General features: G+C 33.6%; 1 protein-coding gene across 2 annotated transcripts in view; it reads right to left on the bottom strand.

Moving 5' to 3' along the window:
• The window catches only part of LOC149484338 (netrin receptor UNC5B-like), a 72,972-nt gene extending 46,003 nt beyond the window's left edge, over window positions 1-26,969 (bottom strand). For both annotated transcript variants that reach the window (XM_089700459.1, XM_089700460.1), the window contains exons 1-3: window positions 26,774-26,969; window positions 19,456-19,541; window positions 10,450-11,016 (exon numbers count right to left, since the gene is read on the bottom strand). In XM_089700459.1, coding sequence (XP_089556585.1) covers window positions 10,450-11,016; window positions 19,456-19,516 — 628 coding nt within the window. In that variant the 5' untranslated portion in view covers window positions 19,517-19,541; window positions 26,774-26,969. The remainder of the gene's footprint in view (window positions 1-10,449; window positions 11,017-19,455; window positions 19,542-26,773) is intronic.
• Window positions 26,970-27,952: the final 983 nt, after the last annotated feature.

Below are 27,952 nucleotides of genomic sequence, written 5' to 3'. Positions count from 1 at the left end.
TAATAAAAAGCAATACCGTAACTCCTTGTATTCAATTGTGATTTTATCATCTTGAAACTTATTGTATACAAGAAAAACAGAAATTCATTAATTCTTGTCAATATTGGTAAGATACGACTGACTTTATTTCATTATCGTCGTAATATATTTGCAAATAAAATGATTTGATTTTCATCTCTAATGAAATTGCTTTGCTTGTTCGTCTCGTTTTTCTATCATTCGTGTTATATCATTCTGTTTATATTGTTACCGGGATAAGAATTAAATTATTTTCGAGCAGATGTTTGCACGTCGAAAACGGTGTCGCAATAATTTATAACGTCCTGGATTTATCTGTTTTGACTTGGAACAAAGCTTTTAATATATTCCTCTTACAATTTACACCATCTGTCTTGCTCCGTGTCTTTTATATCTTATGGAATTTATGTTATAGTACTAACATAATTAACAAGGAGCTCTTAAGTGGTTTAATTACACGTATAAATAATATGGGACATTTCATTATTTCGAGATTTAGAGGCGTGCTCAGAACTAAACGTGCATCTATTAATATTTCGTAGTCATTTGTACTATGACAGACACGAAATGGAATTTATATTATAGCATTCGTTGTCAGCCAAGATATTATCCATGTTTATTTAGGTTGATATAAATCTCTATCTATTGCCTATAGCTATATTACGAAGCTACGGAATCACTGATAATTGTTAAAACTATTATATTTTTATAGGTACAAAAAAGAATCACTATTATCGAACACAACAAATATAACAGAGTTAACTATCAACATAACATCGAAGATGGTCAATTTATTTCACAATTTGTGCCTATACCAAAACTTTACTCCAACAAAGGATATTGTCCATTTACGGATGAAATTCAAAATAAGCAACAAATAGCACCAATGTAATTGTTTGCGAATTGCGATAAAGAAGGGCGCATTAAATAATCCTGGCTCTTAACCACAAAGGTTGTCATCCGAACAAACACATCACGGACGGACCGGAGTAATGGGGCGTGCGCCAGATTTATAGCTCGCTACAGCTTTCCAGAATTTCATATTTAAAGACTAAAACTTAACTACATATAAAGATAATACTAAGAAACTAACTACTGGAAATACAGTAGCTTAAAACGTTGGTTAAATAGAGCTCTGTGGCGGAATTCCCGAAGGAGATGTTGATTTGCGAACTAGTTGCTAGGAATAATAAGCATTAATTTGCTCATCAAGTCAAATTGAACGACCGAATTTTATGACACAGGCTAACTATTTTGACATTTAAATAAAAGCAATAGATGACGCATTTCTTCTCAGTGAGCTCTTATAATCTAATTTAACTATGTAGTTGTTAACCTATTACGGTCAATCATCGAATTGTCCACAGAAAATGATCATCTTGGCAAGATAATGAAGCAAAACAGAACGGAAAGTGTATTATCATTTCCAAAGAACTATTAAACACTTACTTGGCCCTCTCAGCCACAAAGGTTGTCAGCCGAACAAACACATCACGGTCCATCCGGAGTAATGGAGCGTGCGTCAGATTTATGGCTCACTGCAGCACTCAAGAGTTGGACTGTTCATTTTGCTGAATACATCGACTTGGCTATTAGTTTCGCTCCAATCTCAATAGATAGATTGGAATAGAATTGAGGATCGTTCACAGTTTCATTTGTATCTGATTTGTTGTTAATTTTCGTAAAGTGCTAATTAATAATTATACCTTTGTAAATATGATCCATCGTTACAATGTGTTTGATTTAGATCATCATCGCTATATTGCTACTTGTTGTTGTCTCGTCTGGGTTTTTTTTAATCCGACTTATGTTGATACAAGGAAGGTTTAAAAAGTCTTATGCGTGATTAAGTAAAGGGACCGGGTCGATCCAACTCTCATTATATCTGATCAAATGGAAAAGGAGGGTCAGAAAACCCGCAAAAAATGTCCTATATTATTTATAAACGTTTTATTATCTACCTATAATTACGAAAAGGAAATATATTTTGTTATCAATTAATGGTTATTCAATTGTTCAGAATTATAGCTATTTACTCCTTGTTCAACATTGTTATTTGACCCAATTCGCAGGGAACCAAGGAATCAGGTCAAAGCTAAACCTCTACCTTAAGATCATTAAGAAAAACTGGTCCAATACAATTACGACAAGAGACAAACTAATTCCAGTTGCATCCAATTACCTAATCCAATACTCCTGGAGCGCGCCAAATCGTCACTTAATTGTTTAATGAAGGGCAATTATCGTCGTGGGACGAGTATTGTATAATGGGACTTCTAACGTTTTTTATTAGGATTGACGTGAGAAAGCGACATCGTTATGCAATTTGAGGGCGGAAGCGGGTTAATTATTTTTCGATTATTAAATGTAAGTGAAGCTGGCAGTTTGAGTTTTTTCGTTTACGTTGTGGGATTGTACGTTTTTTGTTGCGTAGCTAAAATAATTGCTTTATGTGCAAATATGTGACATGAGATTGTGAAAATTTCGTAATTTTCTTGGCGATTTTAATACATATTTAAAATCAAATTAAAATAAACATAAATTAAACTACGCGAGGGAAATATAGTGAATAAGACTCTTATCTTAATTAAAAAGCTTGTTATATGTATAATTTACAATGACCTTTCTAGCTTATATTTTACATTTACAAATATCTTTCGCCTTCAAGGTTTCACAAGAGCTCGCTCTTTATTATATTTATACATGCGTTTTTAGCAATACAGCATCGATTTACTCAATTAAAATAAACGTTAATAAACATATTTTTCGTGTTGATTCTTATTAATTTTCTATAGGTTATATATTATATTACCACATTCTTGTGCCTTAATTGCTATATTATTGTCAGTATTGGCTGAATATTTGTATGGTTCCACCTTGACTATTTTCCAATAAGAATGCTATAATTCTATAACATACTGATAGGTATAGGTGGCAGGTGCTGCATTAATTTGAACTCAACTTTCGGAAAACCTCAAAGAAATCACACTATTTAACATTTCAGGAAATAAGCAAAAAATACAACAATGCCATTCACATTCGACTACGTGCATGCGCTAGTTCACAATACTAATGTATTCCCAAAGCGCACAAGACAAGAGGTAGAACATCAAATAGTGTGATCTTGATTAATTTTCAACATGGCGTTCCGGAAGCTGCGAGTGAACACACACTTCTTTCGCATACAAAACGCGGCGGCGCCTTTGCCCAGTTATCAATTTAAATTGGTAATGCATTTGCAAGCGAACTGCTGTTTCTCACCCATATGTAATTACTGTACCGTTATGGGAACTTTTAACGTGGTGTGATTGTTTTACGTGTTAATTATAAGTACCTGTGATAAAGTGACGACTAGTCGAATAATCGAAACTGATTTTCGAGATTTGCAATGCTGAATTGCATAGTTTATAGCAGATTTTTCGAAGTATAATAACTATACAAGAATATTAGGGATACGACTGTCTCTATATAATATTTGTAAATTTACTAACATTCTGTCCTAGAGGTAAATCATGCGTTCCCTTCATACTATGAACTGGCTTACAATCCAACTAAACATCTTCATAACTCCATAGTGACCCCATCAAAAGCCTGTCTCTCCACTCTTGGACCAGTCACTTACGCAACAAAACCATCTCGATTGATTCGCTAACAGCCCTATTTGGATAATATTAAAATTGACATTTGATAGCATATCGGTGTTTTGTTCCATCTAATGCTCGGGTCCTAATATGATGCGGGTTGGATGATGTTATGAATAATACAAAAATTGGAGCACGTGACTCTGAATTGGGATAATTGACATTTGTATATTGGTAGTCATTGGTAATATGCATCTTTATTATTAAAGTCGAGCTTTGAAAGTAATGTATATTATATTCAAATCTCTTTGACAAAAATTATATAATGTATTATGTACCTAATTATTTACATAGCAAAATTGATTTTGGTTTTCATTATAGAATTGAAAAGCTGTTTATATTGTTGTCTCATTTTTATCTGCAAATAATTTGCACGGAGTGAACGGATTTTTTTCTGGATTTCAGGACCTAATTTTATTTCGACACTACTAAAATCTGTACAACCGAAGTACATACGTCTGTTAGTCCTACTTCTATTCTTAATTTGAACTACGATTTTCCTTATAACATTATATTGATATCTGGAATAAACATGTGTATAGCGCATTAACCCCAGTACACATGAAACTCATAACATCTAAATATACAATCTAAGACGCCTCTAATTGCGAAGAACCGTGTGTAATACGCTTTAAATTCCCATCCCGACAGTTTTAATTGTTCGCCGAGCTTTAAATACGCGCAGAAGTGGCTTCTACATAGCTATTAATGATAATACGTAGCCCGGGAGCTGGTCGGTTCTGTATGGTAATATTTCAGACTTTTTATCGTAGTTATAAACTGAATATCTGGTTAAGGCTATGTAGCATTGGTATTGGTAACATTGGTGTTCCACAGGGGTCAATTTTAGGTCCCTTCCTGTTCTTGGTATATATCAATGATCTTCCCTATTATTTGCAGGATAGGTGTGAAATAGTTCTGTTTGCAGATGATACCTCATTAATTTTTAATGTTGATAGGCATGACCCAAATGTTGACGAAGTGAACAGTGCTCTTTTACACATATCTGAATGGTTTACTGCCAATAATTTATTATTAAATGCCAAAAAAACCACTTGTGTTGAATTTTTACTTCCTAATGTAAAAAAGTTGAACAGAGGTATTACCTTGAACGGGGAGGTATTGCATCCTACTGAGTCTACTGTATTTCTAGGGTTAACATTGGACGAGAAACTACAGTGGGGAGCCCATGTCAACACCGCTGCAGGTAAGCTCAGTTCTGCTGCATATGCAGTCCGAAAAATAAGGCATCTCACCGATGAAGATACGGCTAGATTGGTTTATTTCAGCTACTTTCATAGCATTATGTCCTATGGAATTCTACTGTGGGGCAGGGCTGCAGATATAGAAACTATATTTATCTTACAGAAAAGAGCCATTCGCTCTATATATAATTTACGGGCTCGGGACTCACTAAGAGATCATTTTAAGAATACTGGTATCCTTACGGTACCATCACAGTATATATTTAATAATATTTTGCATGTACACAAAAGCTCTGACTTACACACAAGAGTAGGAGATAGACACGATTATGGCACAAGGAACAGGAATAGAATTGAAATGCCATTTTTCCGATTAGCTAAAGTTAAAAATTCATTTATGGGTCAAGGTATACGCTTATACAATAGAATTCCTCACAATATTAAAGAGTTTAGTAGTTCTAAATTTAAAACTTACATAAAAAATGTACTAGTACAGAGAGCGTACTACAGTATTCAGGAATATATGGACGATAAAGACCCATGGAGGGTTGTCGCGTAAAAACCACAGGACAGTTCTTTGGCATATTATGTAGTTAGATATAAGTTACATATTATGTAAATTTATTGACATTATTTTAAAAGAGCAACTATGGAGTTTCTCGCCGATTCTTCTCCATAGATACTGCTTTCCGAATCGGTGGTAAATGTTAAAAATACTATGTAATGACGATTCGAAAGTGCTACTAAATAGTAGTCTAATTGAATAAATGAATGTTTGAGTTTGAGTTTGAGTTTGTAGCGCAAACTACCAGGATTTATAAGAGAAAAAACCGTTGGAGTAATATCAACAATAATCAGTTGGATAAATACCGATATTAATGTTTCAGCCTGTTTCAAAGCGGTATCTTTCGTATTTTTCGTATTATAATCAAAACATAACGGATGTATTTTAAAAGTGTTTTATTATACTTCGACTAAAGCATAAACGCTTTCGCAACAATATTATCTTCATAGTAAATGACAATATTCCAATTTCCGGCAAAATACATCCTCATCCACTGCAAACGCATTATACCCCTAATCACATCAACCCACAATATCTCACGCAGCCTCCGGGACTATACTCTACAGAATCGAAAGTGCGCGTAAAAGTGTCACAGCTAAGTCTTACAGCTAAAGATTTACAGGCGCCTACAATCTTTATGCCACGCATTAAACGTAACACATGTTACGGTAAGTGCAGTGTCGGTATAAAATTGATTGCAGCTGTATCGATCATTACCTAAGCTGTTGTTACTTATAGATGCGAGCGATACGAATACGTTGTATATGTTAGTTTGCACTGGACTGAAACATATATATCTACCTAGTAGATACCTATATATGTATACATATACATATATATATATAAGTAAAGCCCCATAATAATTCGTAGGCTGGGATGCTAGCATGTAATACTTTTAATGATTGAGTTGTTAATTTTAATTAAATATAAATTATTATTTTAATTCTTAGCTGTATAAGTAATATCTATAAATAAAAAATCTATATCTCCACCACAGCCTGTTTTCCGCAGCGCAAAAACAATCACGTTTAAAACGTTTTAAAATAATTATGTGAAAACCGTTTCGAATATTCCATTAAAACTTTAAACGGGTGGAAAATGGTGAGATAGCCATTAATGATAAGTGGGTATTCCTGGTGATAAGTATGGGTTACTTGGTGAATATGATAAGATTGTCAAATGGTTTTTAGTTATGAAATATAGATTAGTATGAAACTAATATTTTAAATATTTTGCTGCGAATAAGTAGTGACTACCATTTTGAGGATAAATATCATGTAAGTAATTGTTCTTTCAGGACACACTAAAATTCATACAAATTCTATCATGATACTTTTCGCATTATATTGTATCTCCTATGCATGTACCTGGTGCATTCAATAAGTACCTAGCCTCATCACCAGAGGGCGCTATTGTTTCAAAATAGGTTTACCAAAGTGTAGCTCATTCTTTTTTAATTATTTAATTTAATTTTCATTCAAATCCCTTCATTTGTTTTAATTTGACAACCTATGGAAGCGAACGTGTGGATCGGTTTTACAAAAATGGAAAAAAAGCAATATCGTTCGGTGATTCGATTCCTATTTTTGGACGGGAAAGAGCGCATCGAAATCAAAGACCGCTTGGATGCTGTGTACGGTGACTCTTCTCCATCGATAGCCACCGTCAAGAATTGGTTCAACGAGTTTGCACGTGGCCATACGTCGGTTTTTGATGAACCACGTCCAGGTGCACCAAAAACAGCTGCTACGGAGGAAAACATTAAAAAAATCCATAATCTCGTATTGACAGATCGCCAATTGAAGGTTCGGGAGCTAGCTGAGACTGTAGGCATTTCAGAAGAAACAGTGCATCATATTCTTCACGAGGAACTCGGCATGAGAAAGCTGTCAGCGCGATGGGTGCCGCATTTACTCACACCGGAAAACAAGCGCAACCGTGAGTCCACATCGGAGACGTGTTTGGCGCTGTTTAAGCGGAATCCAGGGGAGTTTTTAGTCGTTTTGTGACCGTCGATGAAACCTGGATTCACTGGTACACATCAGAGACCAAGGAGCAATCAAAACAATGGATCCAGACCGGGGAAAGTGCTCCAAAGAAGGCGAAAACTGTAAAATCGGCCGGAAAAGTTATGGCCACCGTTTTATGGGATTCTCAAGGAGTTCTCTACATCGATTACCTCGAGAAAGGTAAACAAATTACAGGGCTTTACTATGCCGATTTATTGAGCCGATTCGACGCCGAATTAAAGATAAACCGACCCCATCGGGCTGAGAAAAAGGTGCTGTTTCACCACGACAACGCACCGGTTCACACGTCTGCCGTTACCATGGCATTGGTCGAATTACGCTACGAATTGCTGCCTAATCCACCGTATTCTCCAGATTTGGCCCCTGGTGACTTCTTTCTGTTTCCTAATCTGAAAAAATCCCTCGCCGGGAATAGATATGTATCAAATGAGGAGGTTATCGCTGCCACGGAGGCCTATTTTGCAGAGTTTGAGAAAACCTATTTTTCGGACGGGTTAAAAAAGTTGGAGCATCGCTGGGCTAAGTGTATCGAACTAAAAGGAGACTATGTTGAAAAATAAATTGCCACTTTTCCAAAATTTTCGTATACTTTTTGTAGGCTAAGTATTTATTGAATCGCCCTCGTAACACTCCCAATTCGTAAGAGGATTTCATAGCCAGTACGAATATCCAACGATTTCGAAGTAAAATGCGTTTATTAATGCATATCTTCATTAATGAGATTATTCAAACGGTGCCTGAGAAATAGCAGGTGTTTCACATTATTTATTCTTTATTAAATATTCAATGTAAGGCTTAAATGGAGTCGGCTAGCGATTATGTAAAGTGACGAGACTGATATGTAAATAAAAATACAGTTGCATCATTAATATTCAATTAAATATAAAACCTATACGAAATAATTTACGGCTAGTTTTAATCTCCGTGTAGCCATTTTTCTTCGCTAGTTTTAATGGTATGATTGGGAAAAGTATGTCATCTTATTATCATTTTTCCAATGGAAGCTACGATTATCTTGACATTAATTTTATTGCTTGTATTGGTAAGCTTTATGTTTATAATAACTTAATTCGTATATATCTATACTATAATATTATAATACTATAATATTATAAAGCTGAAGAGTTTGTTTGTTTGAACGCGCTAATCTCAGGAACTACTGGTCCGATTTGAAAAATTCTTTCGGTGTTAGAAAGCCGAGCTTATCGAGGAAGGCTATGGAGCAACGCGGGTAAAACCGCGGGGCACAGCTAGTTCAGTATAATCAAACTATTTTATCTTCCTACAGTCTTTATACTTTTATATTTTTATATTCATTCATTGTTTATATCAGTGTATTTATATTATTGTATTAAACTTAGTAATTATTAGGTCTTTTTATCTTTGTAGATAAAGAAGATTATTGCGTAATGTGTTGTTTACTAAACACCGAAATATCTAAACGGTTCCTAAGAAACGAACTATAAATAGATCTAATAGGATAATAAAGATTTCTGTTATTTGTGAAAGGTTTAGTTAAATAATTACAAAATTATGCTACTTCTTCTTATGCTAGGTATAGGTACATTATTGTAGAATTTTCTCATGTATTAGTTACCAAGCGACTATTCTTCGTCTCCCATAAAAGGTTCTAGAAGATTCTTCAGAACACATACGCAACATAACAACCCAAAATGGAAATACATCAAAGCGAACTCATTACTCTATTCACTACTCGTCCAGGCATGTTTCCATAAAATAGACAATAAATCATACACTACTCAAACGTTTACTTAAATATCCGAGCAAGATTTACTTGCGTACATTGAATTAAATCGACGGCCATAATGGATTTTATAAGTACTCATACATCTTACGATATTTGATGGTAGCCATTTGTCATGTCAAAACAAATTTACGCAGACGTTAATTGGATAGTGTATTTCATAAATATTGAATCTACAATTCGTGTTTTGAGAATTTATTTGGTGGGAAATTATTGCGGTGGATCAAAGGCTCGATATAAATTAATGGAATTTTTAATTTATGTAATGTTACGTTATTTATCGAAAAATGTGATAATGTCGGAAAAAATAGGTTGTACATACTTTATTTGAATTAAAAGAGGAATATGAAAAGGTATTAGGTACCTACGAATATAAGCTTAGTTCTATAGCGGTTAGTCACGTCACGTTCACAGCTTTCTTAGATGTTCATGAACCTGAATATGGCGAAAACACGAAAGATAAATAAAGAAAACACGAGGTAAAATAAATAACAAGATTATTTTTCCAATACTGTCTACTTCCAAACCTTGAAACATTCGTGAAAATATCAAGTTTTATTAGTTTTCAAGATAGGGCGACAAATTCGTAGAAACTTTTAATTATAGCCACAGGATCGTTTCGGTTCAAGCGACGTCTAAAAACTAGGTTATATCAAAATAACCAGCGGAAATACTCAAATTATGAGTTTTGACGAAATGTTGCATCACGCCGCATTTAGTCCGGACGTGATTTTATGGTTGTATCAAATTTATATTGACGTCTTTATTGCTATAGTTTATCCGATTCTTTGCTTTAATATTCATAGCTTTTGGAACAGGTGTAAAGCATTTGTTAAAACGGGCTCGAATGTTAAGTGTTGTAAAATCTTTAAGTCGTAAAAGTACGAATATGTGAACGCAGTATAAAGAGTGTATATCTTATTCAACATATTCATGGCTTAATATATTGAATGGTGGATATTTGACATTGATTAATGCTGATTCAAAAACTTTTCCTATTAATTGGCATTAGCATATTTTATTTCAAAACCACGGAAAAATAAACTCTTTTGAAGTTCTTGCCATGTGTACTTAAAGAGGATAGTAAAATACAGGAAATCATCTTTCAGTAAAACCCTATAAAATACCTATAAATATCTACGATTACATTTATCTTAAAACGTTTTGTTTATTTGCGCTCATTTGGCAAAATCAAAAATATATATAAAATAAAGCTTATACTCACAGGCCAATTCAACAACTGCTGGTTGACTCCTAATATCTCCTCTACTGCTCCAAGCGTGGCATCTACACTCGAATCTATCTTCACCAAAATACTCTTCTAAATGGTCCCTCGTCACATTGCACTCTGCTTCCACAATACGAACACCACTTTGAGGGTCCACAAACTCAAATTGTGTACTACCAACCGACCGAACATCATTGCACATGAAGTATACTTGCAACGCATTAGCAGCACGACATCTCAACATAGCCGGTTTATTTCGCACTACATACGCATGTTGCGGTTCTAATAAAAACATTGGTAAGTCATCTGTAGAACTTTGCAACAGATGATCTCCGGACAGAGACGGCAATTCATCAGCGTCGTCTCTGTTGTCATGATCGTCTTCTTTGTGACCTTCATGGTCGTAATCTTCTTCTAAGTAGTCTCTGTGTGGTGGAGGATTCTTTTCAGAGTTGTAAGGGTCTAATGCTTCTACGCCAGCTGGATGAGCATATTCTGGTCGTAAAGGTATCGGTGGTGTTGGCGCGGCTGTGGTGTGCTCAGGCTCTGTGGAACTTGTGTCATCTGAAACAAAATTAATCCAGTTTTAGTTTTTATCAACCGATATGAAAAAAAAACCATTCGTGGGACGAATTGCTTAAAATATGTACATCTATTGAATAAGATGTATAAATTATGAAATGTTTTACATAAGTCGTAAATATGGAGTCATTTTATAGCATAACAACCCTTTAAGTCTGAAACGTTGAGTCATTCTTAATGGAGCTATTAAATCACAATTCTCTCCCATGGATTAAGTCGTAATGTTAAGCACAAATACAAATAAGCACCGTGATCTCTTAATACATTCTAATTGTAGACTGTTAATAAACTCGGGTGTCATTGGAAATAAACGGCAACTGTCATAATAAGTCCTCCCTCGAGTGCCGCCATCGATTTCTCTCAAAAGTCCGCACCTGGCTTGACGCCTCACTCGCGCCTGTTTACACGCAAAACATAGATATTTGGATATTGTATACCCCACTTTACCAATTTCACAATCGACACCCGAAATTGCACCTAGCGGCTTGGCGCGAAAGTTGCTTTTTCTATCGCCTAAACTTTAAGCACCCTCGACAAAATTTCGCTTGAAATCGTTATCAGTAGTAGTGTATGTTTCTCTTCCAACAGTGTTGACAGTAATACCTCTAGTATTGTGTTACTATTTGAAATAGATTCGTGGAGTACGAAAATAAACCGCAAGTCACGTGAAGCGCAGATAACTTAATTAGTTTCACTTCCGATGTGTATTTCTAATTCCGATCCTGTGGGGACGGAGTGTGATTTCCTCTTCTCTGCGTTTACTGTATCGACTTTATTATCATGCAATTATAATTTCTAATTTCTAATGTGAAACAAAGTGGCAAGTATTTTCGCAGATTATATTTGAATTAAGCTATAGATATTATTAAGCGGGTTATTTTTAAATGTTTCTCTCAGATGTTAATGAGATTATAATGATAGGTAGATTACTTCTACCCATCGATATATGAGATACCAAGTACATAATTATTAATTATGCTATGCAATGCTCGTGTGTCAACATTTATAGATTTGTAAAAGAAAACTTGAAAGTCCCAATACACCATCAATGACGCAATTTCAGCAAACTTGGGAACTTCATCGCAAAACTCAATAAAAGATTGTCAATTTGACATGCGTAACCGTTGAAATGCCAACTTAGAATTTCCAAGAACTGTAACATCAATATTTATGGAGGTAACTTCTCGAACCGATATTGTATAATCATGAGCTTGAATCAATAATTCTGGCACAAAACAAAAAGGGGAAACTTAACGCTTGAGTCGGATCGGTTTTTGTTGACAACTCTAACGTGATAAATGTTGTATTGATTGAAAGAAGATAATGCTGGAACAATAGACTGAAGTGGACTGTGAATTAATGAGCAAAAACTTCGACTACTTGAGAATCATGTTTTAGTTTGTTGCTATTAAATGTTTAATATATTCTATTCACAATCACGTTACACCACCTAGTTTTTTACTTATAAATAATGCTATTAAAGTTTAATAAAATAAAAGGAGTACCTACCTACAACAGCCAATGTATCGGTGATAAGAAATATCTTTAAATTTAAAAGTAGTTCAACTTCCTTTCATATTTTATATCTAAGACCGTTTCAACTTTGTCCAAACTCCAGCATGCATTTTACGAGTGAAAGTTAGGCGTAGAGGAAGTTACATAATTGGGAATTAAATGCATATTTTCCCAAAGAACCTATCCAAAGCAATATATTAATTATTTGCACATTTTCAAACATGTACAAAAGGCTAAAATCATCAAATTGCATTAGTTTTTGCTTAAACATTTTAGTCTGTAGAACAAAGCATTTGGGTTTGTTTTTAAATATTTTGGTAAACACAATAACTAACTATATGATTTAGCTTATAGATATACCCATTCAACACTTTTATGTTGATTAGTATAAGTTTCTCATTCATAAATCGATTTTCTAAATCGTCACATTAATTCTCATTCAAATTTAATTGAATCGTCATATAGACAGGTTAATTTAAATAAATTTACAACAGTCCCACACAGCTCCATGACTCTTGTCATCTAAATCAATTGTATATTGTTTTGTAATAAGTTCATCTCCTAATATGGGATAGCTGATTATAATATTCTAATAATATCTATCAACAGTTTATCACTGCATTTGACTCGTTTGTTGATTAGATAAGTTCTCAGGAGAAAACTATAGATACATATTATATACCTACATACCAAGTTACAGAACTTTGGAAATGCTCAACGATTACACTAATTGCTTTTTTGTAGTGTCTGGTATTGAGACAGAAGATGGTATAGATGCGTGGAAAAACAGATTACTTAAATAACGTAAAATAAGTATTTATCACAAAACTTCTTTTGAGCTACCATGTCTACAGTCTACAGTTACATACCTATTACAATATAAAACCTATTGGGTTGTTGAAAGACAAACCACAAGTAATAATAATAAACAATTTCAATAACATTAATATTTAATAGTTAATCCAATTAAATATTTTGTTTGTTACACCTGTTAACAATAATATTCAACCCGTCGAACACCTATTGAATATTCTATCAAACGAGAACCATTTGATTAACTTTAACCGCCATCATTGTGCAACTCCCATGTTTAATTGGTTTTTACTTTGATTAATGACTGGTTTCTCTAGCTGTTGTATTTAAAGCGTCTATTAATAAGGGGAGAATAATTATTGATTGATTTGCATTATTTTCTTAGTTCGAGGAACGTTATATGCAGTAAAACAGTAATATTCTCGGTTCGATGTACGTAATATGTAGTAAAAAAAATCTTTCAAGTTTCACATGTTTCTTGTGACCATGAAAGCTATTGGCTATGTTAATATTGGAGAAAATTTGCATTGTTTTCGAATTGTTTCTTTAGTTGTTTAATTTTGATCTTAATTAAGCTACAAACTGAACATTGTAGTTAATAACTAAATCAGAATTTCATTGTGACGGATATTTTCGTTTCACCTAAATAATCTCTAACTTTCTTAAAATACTGGACAATGTAATTTTGTATTCCCAAAATTAGGTTAACAGTGTTCAATATAGGTACCTTCTCACAAATCCATATATTATTATTAAACGTTTTCAATCATAGGTAGGTACTTGTATCAATGTATTTTTATTTACTTCCCTATTATTACTCGAATGTATGCTATTAATTTCAAAGTTCAAATCAGTTGTTTCGTCATTTGCTCGCCCTTTATCGGCTGTTCACGATTCTTATAACTATGTAGTTATCTCGTTACGAAAGACTATTTAAAGTGCTACAAAGAGGTTTTAATAATACTTTGAGTTATGGCTCATAATGTGGTGTTAGCGTGAATTTAGTAACGATTATTACATATTATTGTACATCATAGCTTTTAATGTTTGCTTCAACTATGCAATTTTATGAGTAAAACGATTAGCCAATTTATGGTTCTTTTCTCGTTGTGGGAATTTAATAAGTTAACTGATGTAGTTGTTGAATAATGAAGTTTTAAGTCAAGTATTGATGACGTTGAACTTCGTTTAAAAAAAAAAACAATTAGATTGTCGACTCAGGGGCGAATTTTAAAGAGGAGGAGGAGGATTGAAAAATCAGAGGTTTATTTGTTAACCATAAATTATATTTTGTATTGTTATTGCACATTTTTGCTGTATAGACCATTCTATATAGCTCAAGGAATAAGTGAATTCTAATATAGTAGATGTATAAAGAGACTTAGAAAGTAACAAGATATTGTGTAGCGATGTCAGTTTTTGTGCAACATGGATGGAAAATTCTGGCTCAGGATTAAGGTAAGCTTCGCAAAACTATGTCAAGGATTATCTGTAAGTAGCAGAGCGACCTCATTACGTCGTTATACTTGGAATGGATTCATTAGTCATGTTATTTCTATTTTCTGTGTATCCTATGGTTTATGGTCTTTGATGATATGTAATTGGATAGGGGTTTAGTTTAACGTTTATGTAACATGATAGTTTTCATACGAGAAAGAAAGATTTGTGGCATCATACATACATATTCATAACTTGACGTCCACATTACAAATAGCATAAGTCGAAGTCCGAAAACAACAGAACATATTAACGCATTCCTAGCTCGAAATGCAGAAACTTAAAATTATTTATACACTTAGGGGACAATTCACTCATTTGGTCTTCCAAAACCAGCTGTCACCAAACCTGTTGACAGCGTGTTTTCTTTCGCTTAAAATTCTGTACAAAAGGAATCTCATACAAATGGAGAAATGCCTTATCGCCACGAATTAAAGTATGCGCACACTGATGAATGGACGCATTCCTACAGAACTAATGAGATCTAAAAATACTGTATATCGTCGTTGGGATGAAAGAGACCGCTTGTCACGGTAATCATTTAATTAAGGGAGCTGAATAATGTGTTGTTTATTTTTAATTCATACTTGGAGGAAGGTTACCATTTTGTTAGAATAATTTCAGTCCTTTAGATAAGCTTCTAGAATTTATCCTGGATATTGATTGCCATAATGGATATTAATTCTCCTATTATTTTCCTCATAGTCGATATAAGCACCAAATACCATTAAATTCCTTTCACCCGTTTAAACGTGATTGCCTTATAAATGTCAATTTCGACCACGTTCACATGTTTTCACATTTACATTATTTAGTAGGCCAATTCCCGTTGTAGTGGTAATTTGGGAGGTCAGGCTTATGTCATGGTCAGGTGCATTCATAATGCATCCGTAAATTCGAGTTAAATCACCATCATCATCATTTAGCATTGCATTATTATCCTACACTCGTTTAAATGTGAGCTAAACTCTATCATTAGTGTGAATATTGTTATCAGAAAGGGTATTCGTATCTACTAGCCGAAAATCAATACATCTCCTTTAGAAGTCAATAAAAATGAGATCTTCTCCGTCCACGAGCTGAGAGCTTATTGATGAAGAGTACTTAATCACCGTCTTAAGTCGAATGCACTCGTCGCCGCCGGCCTCACAAAAGATCCTCGAGTAATGCCCTATCTAGACTGTGACAGAACAAACTTAATGGCTTTTAAATCTATGTAGGTACTTGATTGACTGAGAAATGTAGTTTTTGTACTCGTAAATTCAAGTGCATTACTACGGACTTTGCTCCGGTCATAGTGCATTAGTTGCTTGTAAGAATTATAAAAGAAGGACTAATGATTTTAAACAACAGCGAGTAAATAATACTATTATAGTTAATTTACAAAATTCTACGTGTGACAAATCTTGAAATGTCTTTCCATACAAATATCAAATACAAACCTTTCGTAAAGGGAGTCTCACACATAAAGGGACACTTAGAAGTAAAAGACGAATAATGGCCTCCAGGCTCCAGACCGTGTCACTTTAATTCATTGTATAAACACAGTAGCACTTAAAACAATATTTGTTTACGCCTCTAATCTGACTCCCTTGGGACAACACACACCATAACTATAAAGTATAAATCTAAACGCAGCAAATGTATTGATTACAAAAACTATTAAGCACCAGCTATTAAATCATCCATATTGCCGACTAAACATTAAAAACACTCCCTTATCAGCGTAATGGAAAGTACTTTAAGATTGAGTAATAGTCATTAAAAATAACACCCACTTTTTATCGCTCAGCATTACAGATGTCAGTAATATGTTGAACCAAATATAGACGAACGCTATAAGATATCGGACGTTACTCCCGAATGGAGATGGTAACTTTATACCGTTATATAAATTGATCATTCTGAGCTTTGATAAAACTGTTGGGTGCTTAGCGTGCTCTATTTTTGATGTATTTTTAAATGTAGTTTGGTATTTTGATTGGGATGGCATATCGTATTGAAAATTATAATTTGTATTTAATTAATTGTAGGGTGCCTGAAGGATATGATGATAATCTCTCTATGAGTATCAGCATTTTTTAAAAATTCGTAGCTATACCTTACAAATTTCTCACAGAACCTATGTTAATACAAATATCTTCCAAAGCCTCTAAATAAAATATGATAACATGAACTTCCTTATTTTCATTCTTCGGTTCATATTCATTCAAAATATTAAACAACAAATCCCTTGTATGCAATACTGCGATAAAATCTCGCAATAGTGACCATTCCAGTGTTATTACGTCCAGACTTCCGAGCGGAATCTCAAAGCGATGCACGCTAAGGCACTCCATTTCAATCGCACCAATAATACAGATAAGGACGAAATAAATCTGAATTCTGATACATCTGTTCAAAGAGCATCATAAAACATTCAAGGGGAGAATTCGCATCCGTTCATCCGAACTGCAGTTTACTCGTAAATGCACTCAAGTGGGAACATAAAATGCACTGCTAGTTACATTATGGGAGTTTTAAAGTAAATCAAAAGTTTGTATTGTCTGACTCATGGATTGGGTAATGCGTTTGGAATTGTTGCCGACTGGTTATTTTTGCGAAACTGCGATTTGTTTCCGTGTTTTAATACAGTTAAGGCTAAAGTAAAGTCGACTTTCGGAAATTTATGACTTTTATCATACGACATATTCTTAGATATTTCTTGTTTAAAATGTGAATTAGGAACAAAGCTAACACCGTAAACATTTTGTTAAAAGTATTAACATAAACCAAGCACCAAGTTAAAAACAAAATGCGTTATTGAATTAAAAAGCGATATACTGTTCAAGCATGTACTATGCTAACGGAAGTCGCCATACTCATAACAACACAGGATCATAAAAAATAACGGCCGACAAAGCGACCGTCTTCCATTAACAATGTACCAGCAAGGTGCAAACCCAAATCTAAAATTACCTTCGAGTATCCTTTGAGCTCGGAACCGAATTCTCACCCCTGTTGCAGAAAAAACACAAAGACCGACCACACCTACAAAAACTTTGTGAATAGCCTTAGGAATTGTAACACGATATATTTAAAGAGACGTCGAGTGCCAGTCAAGAGGTTCCCAAACAAGATAATACCTTTGTTAGTCGAGTTATAATGGCCTCAGACTTCTATTATTTTCTATTTTCACAGCAGCTGTGATGTTTTGGGTTTCGTGTTTCAAAGTTAATGTTGCTTTAATTTCTAGTGCGCTATCCTGTTGCAACTAAGATGTTATAACTGTTTTGTGTCTTTATTCTACAAATAGCTTTTAAGTGAGAATTTGTTCTTGGAATAGTTCGATTCAATGAGTCCTTTGTGCGTTTATTGCTCTGTACGATGGACGAAATTGCATTTCATTTCCATTGGAGAGAGATTAAGAAACAATTATCGATTTCCTCAATCTGGGTTACTTTCTTAAAGCTTTTCCATATACGTTTTAAAATGTCTAGAATCAAGGACTTCTTTTAAAACCACGACTGCAATTCACGAAGGAAAAATAAAAATTACTATCGACAAGTTAAATGGGATAGTCATGTTCGGAAGTAGCACTCGCTCCGTCACGATTAAGCATTTTTTGCGATCTTCACTCCAGTACCTTTCTAATCTATTACTTTTTTCATCTTTGGATGGGTTTAGGGTTCCGTTATTGTACGCAAGAAGTGAAATGTTATTCGTTGTTTATATTGTTGTTTTTTAAGTATGTTTGTTAATTTTTACAAATGATGCTTAGAATATGATGAACTTTTTGTTTCTATAATGTATACGCAACTTAGATGTTATTTAAAAGAAATGAAATACACGTGGAATGGAATAGACGTGGTCAATGTTAATTAAAATTATTAACATAACGTAATTCGGTTTCTCACCGGTAATATCTGGTCCATAAAAAATATCTGTAATTTGATTAACTCATCCGTTAAATGTAGAAAAATCTATTATACATATAACTGAATTTTTCATTCCCCTAATGCGACGACTTTGAATGCGAAACCCCAAGTTTAAAAGTTTATTTTAATCCACAAGATTCGTCTCATCCAAGCGGACTGTTAACTTTTTTGTACCTTTTCTTATCTCATTGTAGATTAGGTGCCAAGACTCTTAGTGAATTTTCGGCGATATCTCTAAATTTTTTATCAACCCTCACACTTTTAAGGAGTTTTAAGTGGGTCTGAGAGTACTCTTCGGATATCGGTCTTTTGTCAGCTCAATTTGGAGCTAATGTAGGTTTAGCAGTGATGTTTTGTCAAGAACTACGAGATCCATTAACTGTATGTCGGTAATAGCACCACTTTTCCAAGGTATGTTGGCCAAAATTAATTATTATATATCTACTGCTATTTAGCTACCTTAAGAGGTATTACGGCAATAAGTATTATTTCCTATTGTAATTATTAATCTCTTATTAGACACTCACGTACCTACATTCTATTTTTTTTTTCTTTAACTTATCAGCAGTCTTAAATGGTAGGATTAATCAAAATGTTAAGTTGCCAGTATACACTATACAGTATACTTATTTAAGGGCAAGACAGCATGTTCGACTAATCAAAACATATAGTAACTCACCATGTTGTTCTGCAGTGACGACGGCGACCACCCATATCAAGAGCAGCGCTCTCTTCGCCATGGCTTCACACGCGCGCTCTCATCACCTAAAACAATACATTGTTTGAATACTTAAAAGCTGACCAATATTTGAAGACATGTCGCTTGAGTGTTTGTTTTTTCATTATAATTTTAGAATGAACTCGTCGCGTAACAATGGAATGTCTTTTCTGAGTTACCTAGCTTTTGGAAATTAGTTAAAAAAGAACGTGTGTGCCGAGCACACGTGTCAAAAGTGAAACTACTTTGGCAAGATTGAAAAATACCAAAATCGTCGCCTTACTCCATGTCGTGACGGTATTGCCTTGACGTACCTTGAAATTTTACTCTCAACACGCATAAAGAAGTTTCACTTCAAAAAATCAAGAATAAATCAACAAAACTGACCATTCATAATTCTTAGGTGTCATTATGTAAAAAATAATTTTCGGCGTGAATAAAATTATCTATTGAAATGTCTTAAAGCCTACGTTTTAGATTTTGAAATATAGTCACGAAGTCGAACTGGTTCATTAGTTAAGACATCGGTAACAATGCGGTTTCGTAGGCAACACACCGTAACAGATTGGTCCCTTTGGGTTTTTGGAAAAAACAAACAGCGTTCGAACAAAAAATGCGTTCGGGATAGGAATTTAAAATAATAGAGAGCTAATGGATTCAGCGGGCATGAAATTTTAGATATTCGATTTTACTTTAACCCGAATGGAACGTTGACGAGTTGTAACACTATTTCGTCAGCTTTTCGCTTTACAATACTTGTTAGTGACATTTCACATTTCGCTTTTTTTTTAAATGTCTAGTGACATTGGATGTGGAAACAATCTAACTTTTAAATCAGGTTTTTTTCGACTTTTTATTCGAATTTTCCCTTCAAAATAAAAAATAATGTTTAATCGGTGACAAAGTCCACATTTATAAATTATCTCTTAGTCGATCTTTTAATTAAAATTTATTACCACGTTCCTAGAATATTGTTAATTAATTACATATTATACGGTGATGTAATACTCGTGTGGGGTCTCTCAAGGCATCTGATAACATCGATGATACAGTAGCACCTGTTAAGTGCTCATAATAGCGTTATCAAGGCAAGATAAGCCGGCCGAGATTAATGTATTAGAAATGATTTAGTGGTCTTTTGAACGTGACGACATTTTTGCCTCGCCGGATAATCTTGATACAAATATTTGGATGATTTATGGATGAGATAGCGTTTGGATATTTGGTGTAAAAGCTTTTTTTAATTTCTAAAACATTATTGATTATGAATATTCAATATAGAGAAAGGTTTTTCAATTACATTAGGTATTTATTTTAGATGATGTGATAACTTTTATTTTGTGAAAATTTAATTCCTTGATAGGTCGAAATCAAAATTATTGAAGCCATTATCCTAACGTCCAACCTGTATAATATTATGAGAAACCTACCATATAAACGCAAGGTGAAGGTGAAATTATTAAATTTATTCCTTATTTAAACTGTCGTCTAACTATTGTTGGAATTATCTGATCAAATTTCCGAGACCTTAAAAGGCGAACCGATACAAGATTTGCTCAGTAATTCCGATCTATGTACACAGCTAACTAATGGTTTGAAAGTTAGCTAAATTGTGGATTTTACAGTTAATAACGTTGAGTTTACCTTTCGTTCGCGGTTTAGTTGGGTAAATATATTTTGTCGTTTTATATTTATGTTTTGTCGCGTCGTAATTATTTTTAAGCTTATTATTTCTTATTTTGAAAACGTATGTTTTATTAATTAAAATCTTATAACCTTTGCACTTCTAAGTTCTACCTGCATATAGATAGTTAATGTAGATAACGTTATATTATCTTAAATCTACAAAATCCATTTTAAATTTCAAATACCTACAGTCGAAATTTGATTAATTTATGTGCATGCAGTAATTATTGTCGCCCATACTATTACGCCACTTTCTATGCAATTTTATGACTATTTATGGCTATATTTCTATATTGTATGCAATATAATTCTCTTAACAATTCTAAAGATTTTATAGCAAAGAAAGCTCAAAGCAGGTTATCAGAGAGGTGCATAAAAAGTAATAACTTTCCAGTAGTTGAACGCCTGAAGCACATTGTTTTATTTGAGATAAGGCCTACTTCCGCTGCCTTATCGCTCCTAAGCTTTGCATATTTATCGACCTCTTGGCTCTGATGTAGTGATCGTGATTCGTGAATACTAGGCCTAATCGTGTTTGGAAATTAAGGATCGTGTTTTTGTGCGTGGATGTGTTTTTTGCTGTTGAAATAAGATGATAAAGTTTTTAGTATTTATTGCACGCCTCATAAGCGAAGCGTTGAGGTGGGTACTACTGTCACTTCGCGCAAAACATCTGATTTTTCAAACTTAAAATGTCTTTATGTATCATACATTGCACTTGTAAGATAATACATACACACACATATTAAGAAAAAACACTATTTTTAACGTTCATGATATTTTTGATGTCATTTTTGTTATTTAAACTAGTTAAAAAACAGTTTAAAAAAGTTCTGTCTTGGACGTCCGTGTGTCTGTATGTGCGGATCCTTTTTCTTGTTAACACGATAGCGACCGAAATACTTTACTAATCGAGTCTTTTTTTTTCTCTTACGCTTGAGTATGCTCAGGAATAGAACCCTTTCATTTTTCAGGGTCTGATTCGATGTGGTTTAATTGTTATTAAATAAACAAAAATAATAATTAATAAATATTTATTAAAAAAAAATTATGAGGCGTGCACTTTTGGATTTTCCAAATTATTTTAGTTTATAGTTTGCTTATTTTTTATATTATTATAGGATTATTGACTGTGATAATATAGTTATAGGTAACGCGAAAAGCACCTATTTATTACACTTTCGTAAATAAAATATGTGAGTAAATATTAGTAATAGGTATCAGTTAAGTTTTCATAGTTTCGTTATTAAATCAAAATTATTCCAAATTTTGATTTGATTCTTCCATAGATGCTTCCTATATGGTTTTAGTTATTATTAAATGACCTAATCTACATCAATTCCCGTTAGTTAAGCATTCTCGTAGTTAAATGTTTGTTATTGTAAAGAGACCCAAAAAGCTCGCGAACATTGAAGGTCAATGAACGAAATATTTTCCAGCAATTATACTTGTCAAACTTATGTTATGCACAAAGGCCTAACTTGAAACTCATAGAATACTGTTTACAGGTGTAACTTACAACTTGTTATACCGTTATTGTCAAAGGGGTTTATGAAAGGCCTCTTACGAACAACTTGGATGTAACTTAGCGTAATTAATAACTTGATTTTGATGGGAGTTAGGATTTCAGCGTTTTGAAGTGTAACTCTATTTAATATTATTTTAAAACTGAGATTACATTTTAGATATTGACTGGCTTCTACAAAGTTGTTTAATTTTACATTGAAATAAATAGTAAGACGAGCCTTGTTTCAGGGGTGATAACCATAACAATGAACGATCTCATAGGTTTTCTCGATAGTTTTTCAAAATAGGCAATTTGATTTTATTATATCGTCAAACGTGAGTCTCAATTTATTTAGGTTGGTTATTTACTTGAAATATTAATTTAAACAATCAGATATGGTTTTGGTTATCAATTTCACCAGATTCTACTGGATTTTCAGCATAAAATCCGATAATTCGATAAATTAATACGCTTCAATTGAGAATATTTTTCATAGCTGTATTTTGTGAGTTATAGTTCCGTGAAATCCATTCATTCAAATAATTCTCACTTTTTGTTTTGCTGTATCGAATTGTTTCAATACATTTTATAAATACAATTTAAATGCGGATTTTTACTTTTATAAAAAAATAATAATATGTATTACGTGTTAGGATCTTCTTAGAGAACCATGAAAAAGGTATTTCATTTTCCATGAGACAGTTTTCACACAGCAAATCAATCTACGTACGTAACGTACCTAAACGTACTGTACATACCTACCTACATTTAAAGGTCCATATTAACTAGCAAATAAATGTTGTTCAATTCAATAACATTAGGTGTAGGTACCTAATGTTATTGAATTGAACAACATTTATTTTACCTACGTACAAAGTTATAGAGCATACAATATGTTCTATTTTAAATGTCTCTAAGACATGTTTCAACCTGTATATATAATACCTATGGTACCTAAATAGATTAGACATCGGTTTTTACTTTCTATCGATAAGAATACAATACAAATACAATTACAAACTTGCTTTATACTGTCAATAAAAACTCCAAAAAGTACGTAAAATGGTAGATATGAGTCACAAACAAAATAAAGCGACTATTTCACCGTTTATTTTGATTCTAAGATAGACCATGTGCGATGGGCCACGGTAGCTGCATGTAATGGTACGTCCACACAGCACGCGAACGAACATTCGGTTAAATTCTTTGCTCTGTGTACATATCAATAATTGTTTGTTCCGGGTTTAGGAAATGGCTAGTTATATTTCGTAACTTTCACTGTTCGGATAACTAATGTTGTAGGTGTTTCAAACTACTTTTTTGAGCTAAAAAATTATTGTTGCGCGCAACAATTTTTTGTAAATAATGGTTACGCCGTTACGCGCAACAACAAAAATCTCTACAAGGGCTTATTTGGAATTAATTAATTCTTAGGTAAATAGTAATCAATAGGTAGTTCATATTTTACTCGGTTCGTACCTCTACTAGCAAGAATTCGTAAATTGAAAAAAAAAAAACATTTACCTACAAGTTAGCTCTATGTGGTCATCCCATATCACATTTTGATTGCGGAAACCGCTTTCCATAACAAGGCACGTACTAGCTAGCTATCGACGCCCATCTCCGCGTGACGACTGCTATATGACATTAACCCATTTATTTAATACCACAATTTATCTGATGAAGCTCCCATACAATACTCGTAAACTTGACTATTTTGAAAGTTAGAAGAAAGTTTTTGGTGTTTTATATTCGTATTTCGTATGACAACCAATTTAGTGAGTTATAATATTATGCTAGTTAACGTTCAGAAGGCAATATCAGCTTTTGTTTTTGTATTAATTTGTGAAATTTACCTAAAATGGGTAAAATATGGTTAATAGTTAATACCTACCTAGTACCTACCTATGCTGAATGAAAACTTCACGTGGTCTATCCGTAGGCTTTTTATAAAATTTAAGAATTTTTGAGTTTACCGAAAGACACATACATTCCTAGATATAAAGCTATTTTTCTGTGTATAAACGTTTAAAACAAATTTTTAAAATAATTTAACTAGTCGTATAATCGTATTGATGAGTGACCAAAAATATTGATAGACATTTTAAAATTGCAAAATATTTTTAGTTAACATTTCGCATTAATTATTTAAGTTCTAACTTATACCTAATGGATGTTTGAGGTTGCCTATTTTAAAGCTGAAACTGCGGCCCTCGTACCTATTACTATGTACGTAGGTATATATTATATCTGTCAAATGTGCTCTTTCTTACCTAGGTACATTCAGTTTTGTTCAATATCTTTAAAAACCTCTACACCGTGACATAAGACATAATAAACATCCACAGGCAATATAAAAACACATAACGGCAGTAAAAGGCAGTTCCATCAGCAATATCTTAAAATGTTTTTTATTATATTTTATCAGAAGAGCCCACAACAATGGTGTACCGTTTGCTCGTAAACTCGGCCTAAGTGTCGTTTATTTTTAGTTTTCCGTTAATTCTATTGAGCTTTGAGATTGAAATGAAAAGCAATAGTGGATATGCAAGTTTTTGTAAATTGCCTCCGGACAAAAACTACGGCTCGCGCCTTTGAGTTTTTATGTCATTTTTAATCTGTATCACAATGTTTAGAAACGATTTACCGCGAAGCTTCTTTGAATGATGTACCTATCTAGTCTCAAACAAGATTTTATTAAACTTCCTTAAAATGAGCGAATTGGATGAAATATAATTAATACAAATACAAGATAGCTATTAAGATGTATCAAAAGTCAAAACAGTCGTTTAAAAACTAATAACAACCGACGATTTAAAAAGAACATAGCTTTATTTAATCTAGGTAGGTACAAAGATAAACATTCAAGTAAAACGTAGACCAATTCGTTCACAAAGGTATTAATAATTTAACCGTTGAACGTTTAACAATGAATATATTTAAATTACATCCAAAAAACATGGTAAACCTAGCTTTCTTTACCTCTTCATTTTTTCAACACAAAAACTAGGTGGCCCGTACAATTATAATAATAGGTACTCTACCTAGTATCTAAGAAACCAAGATAGTTATAAATATAATCTATGTACAATAAACCCATCTATCATTCACAAAACCCCCCGGAGTGCAAGAAATACAATTTATTAAAGTTATTTGCGATGTAATTATCGCTTCTAATTGTAATTGATTACGCTTGATAACCTCAAGGGAAATCTATAGATAAACACCCGCTACAGATTCTAACGCCTAAAGCCTAATATAATTATGTAGTTGGAGGTTATGCTGTTCGTTGTTCGGTTGTTAAACATGCTACAACTATTATAGCTTTATGTATATGAAATGTACTGTCATTCAAATGAATCAATTTTCATTTGACTATTACATTTAAGTACTTTTTCTTTCGGTACTAGAATTCGAAAATATTTTAAATAAAAAAAAATCTGATTTGTAGCGCACAAACAATGCAAACTTTGAATAGTTAATTAAATACTCGTAGATAGTTAAATAAGTAGGTGTAATTAAAACTCTCGAATGCATAAAACTTATCTTTCTTCTTTCCTCAATTTATAGACTTTAAATGTCAAACTGTTCGAGATAAAAATACAGAATACTCTCGTAAAAAGGCAACGATAAGAGTAATGAAATAGCTCCTGAACTTGGATGAGTTAGCGAAACCCTGTGGCGAAACCTAAGAGCCGTCGGTAAAACTTATTGGAATAATCCTAATACCTATGTTTTTACATACCTACTTACTTAAATAATATGTAGTATTAATTATTATCTAGATATTTACTAGTACATAAGGTTTTTTAAAAGACACATTACAAAGACACTAGATGTATTTCATATTTACTTCATCTAGCGTTAGCTACTATTCATTATTTTGTGCTTCGTCAGTGATTAACAATTTCGTTTCAACCAATGTCCGAATGTTGAGTAATCTTAATTTATTCCATGCATTACACAAAACAAAAAGTCAATAAAAGAGCTTATAAAAACTTAACGAGATGTTAACAGCCGTCGCGGTAACATTTCAATCACGGCAATTACAAAACATCGCAAAGATAACGGCCAAAACAAACTTACACTTTGAAACTGAAATCCAGAAATCACTAATCACGTTTAATTGTGTTCACATCACTTCAGTATCGAATCGAGTTTCACTTCGATATGCAAATCGCACAGAATGAAAACAGAAAATAGTTTTACTTTACGCGGCACAAACTCAGGTCGGGCATCGACGCGTCTACATTCCGCGGAGTCGCGTACTTAACTAAACACAGGGACGCCGAACAGGAACGAAGGGGCGGGGTGAGGAGAGGGAACTCCAACAGAGAAGATAACTTTTGATCTTTTTGGTGCTATAGAAGATTTTAATGACACACTCACATCTGGAGATTGGATAGAAAAAGTGCACTAAGTGTTAATGCATGTCAAGGGCTTAGTGGAAACGACGTGTTAGAAAAAGCGATACGGAGGTTGCGGGTGACATTTTTATAAATAGCCCAATATGAGGTTGGAAACAAAAAGTGCGATTGATTGGGAAGGTTTGAGGACACGAGTGATGTCAACGCGGAGATTTTCGAGTTCCCTAGAGCCGTAATAAAAAGTCAGTCCTTAAAATCTATTTTAAGTTCCAATGAACTAATGAACCGTTACGTGCCGTTACAATTTGAAAATATGTAGTTTTAATTAGTAGGTACGTAGGTTAGGTTAGGTCCCCATGAGGTTAGAGTTGGTTGGCTCACAATTTGTTTTGGCCCGGCGACGGGCAGCCGCTGACGGGGTCACGGAAGAATTCTATCATACCCGTGGCCCCGTCGTTGATGCGGCTTGACGGAACACAGTGGGGTTTTGGTCGGTAGGAATCCGACATAACCCACGGCCCCTTCCCCGGAGGCCGTGGGTATCTATGCAAGATTTCCCCACTTAAAAAAAAAAAAAAAAGGTTAGGTTAGGTCACAGACATATATTAAGATGTCTGTGGGTTTATAGGTACTGTAGAGATTATAGTACCTACTTACCTAATAGTTACAGTTTTGAATACCTAATTATAACTGAATTTAGTCAAACTTACCTTTTTGTTTTTAATTACCTAGGTAGTAGGTACTTACTTACCTTATACCTATGACTAGTGATCAAGTCCAAACAAGAGCGTTCATGTCGCGCGCGTAACAAAACTACAGTCATGGACGTATAAAAAAAGACGGACGGTATATCGCCTAAACATTGAGTGAAGCCTAGTAATGGCGGCGAAACATCCAT

This window comes from Colias philodice, chromosome 11 (assembly GCF_061535455.1).
Source record: "Colias philodice isolate Cphi_HAF_F1 chromosome 11, ilColPhil1 Martin Lab GWU primary, whole genome shotgun sequence".
Classification (NCBI taxonomy): domain Eukaryota; kingdom Metazoa; phylum Arthropoda; class Insecta; order Lepidoptera; family Pieridae; genus Colias; species Colias philodice.
Note: the sequence above shows the minus strand (reverse complement) of the source record. Positions and strands in the feature narration are given on the sequence as shown.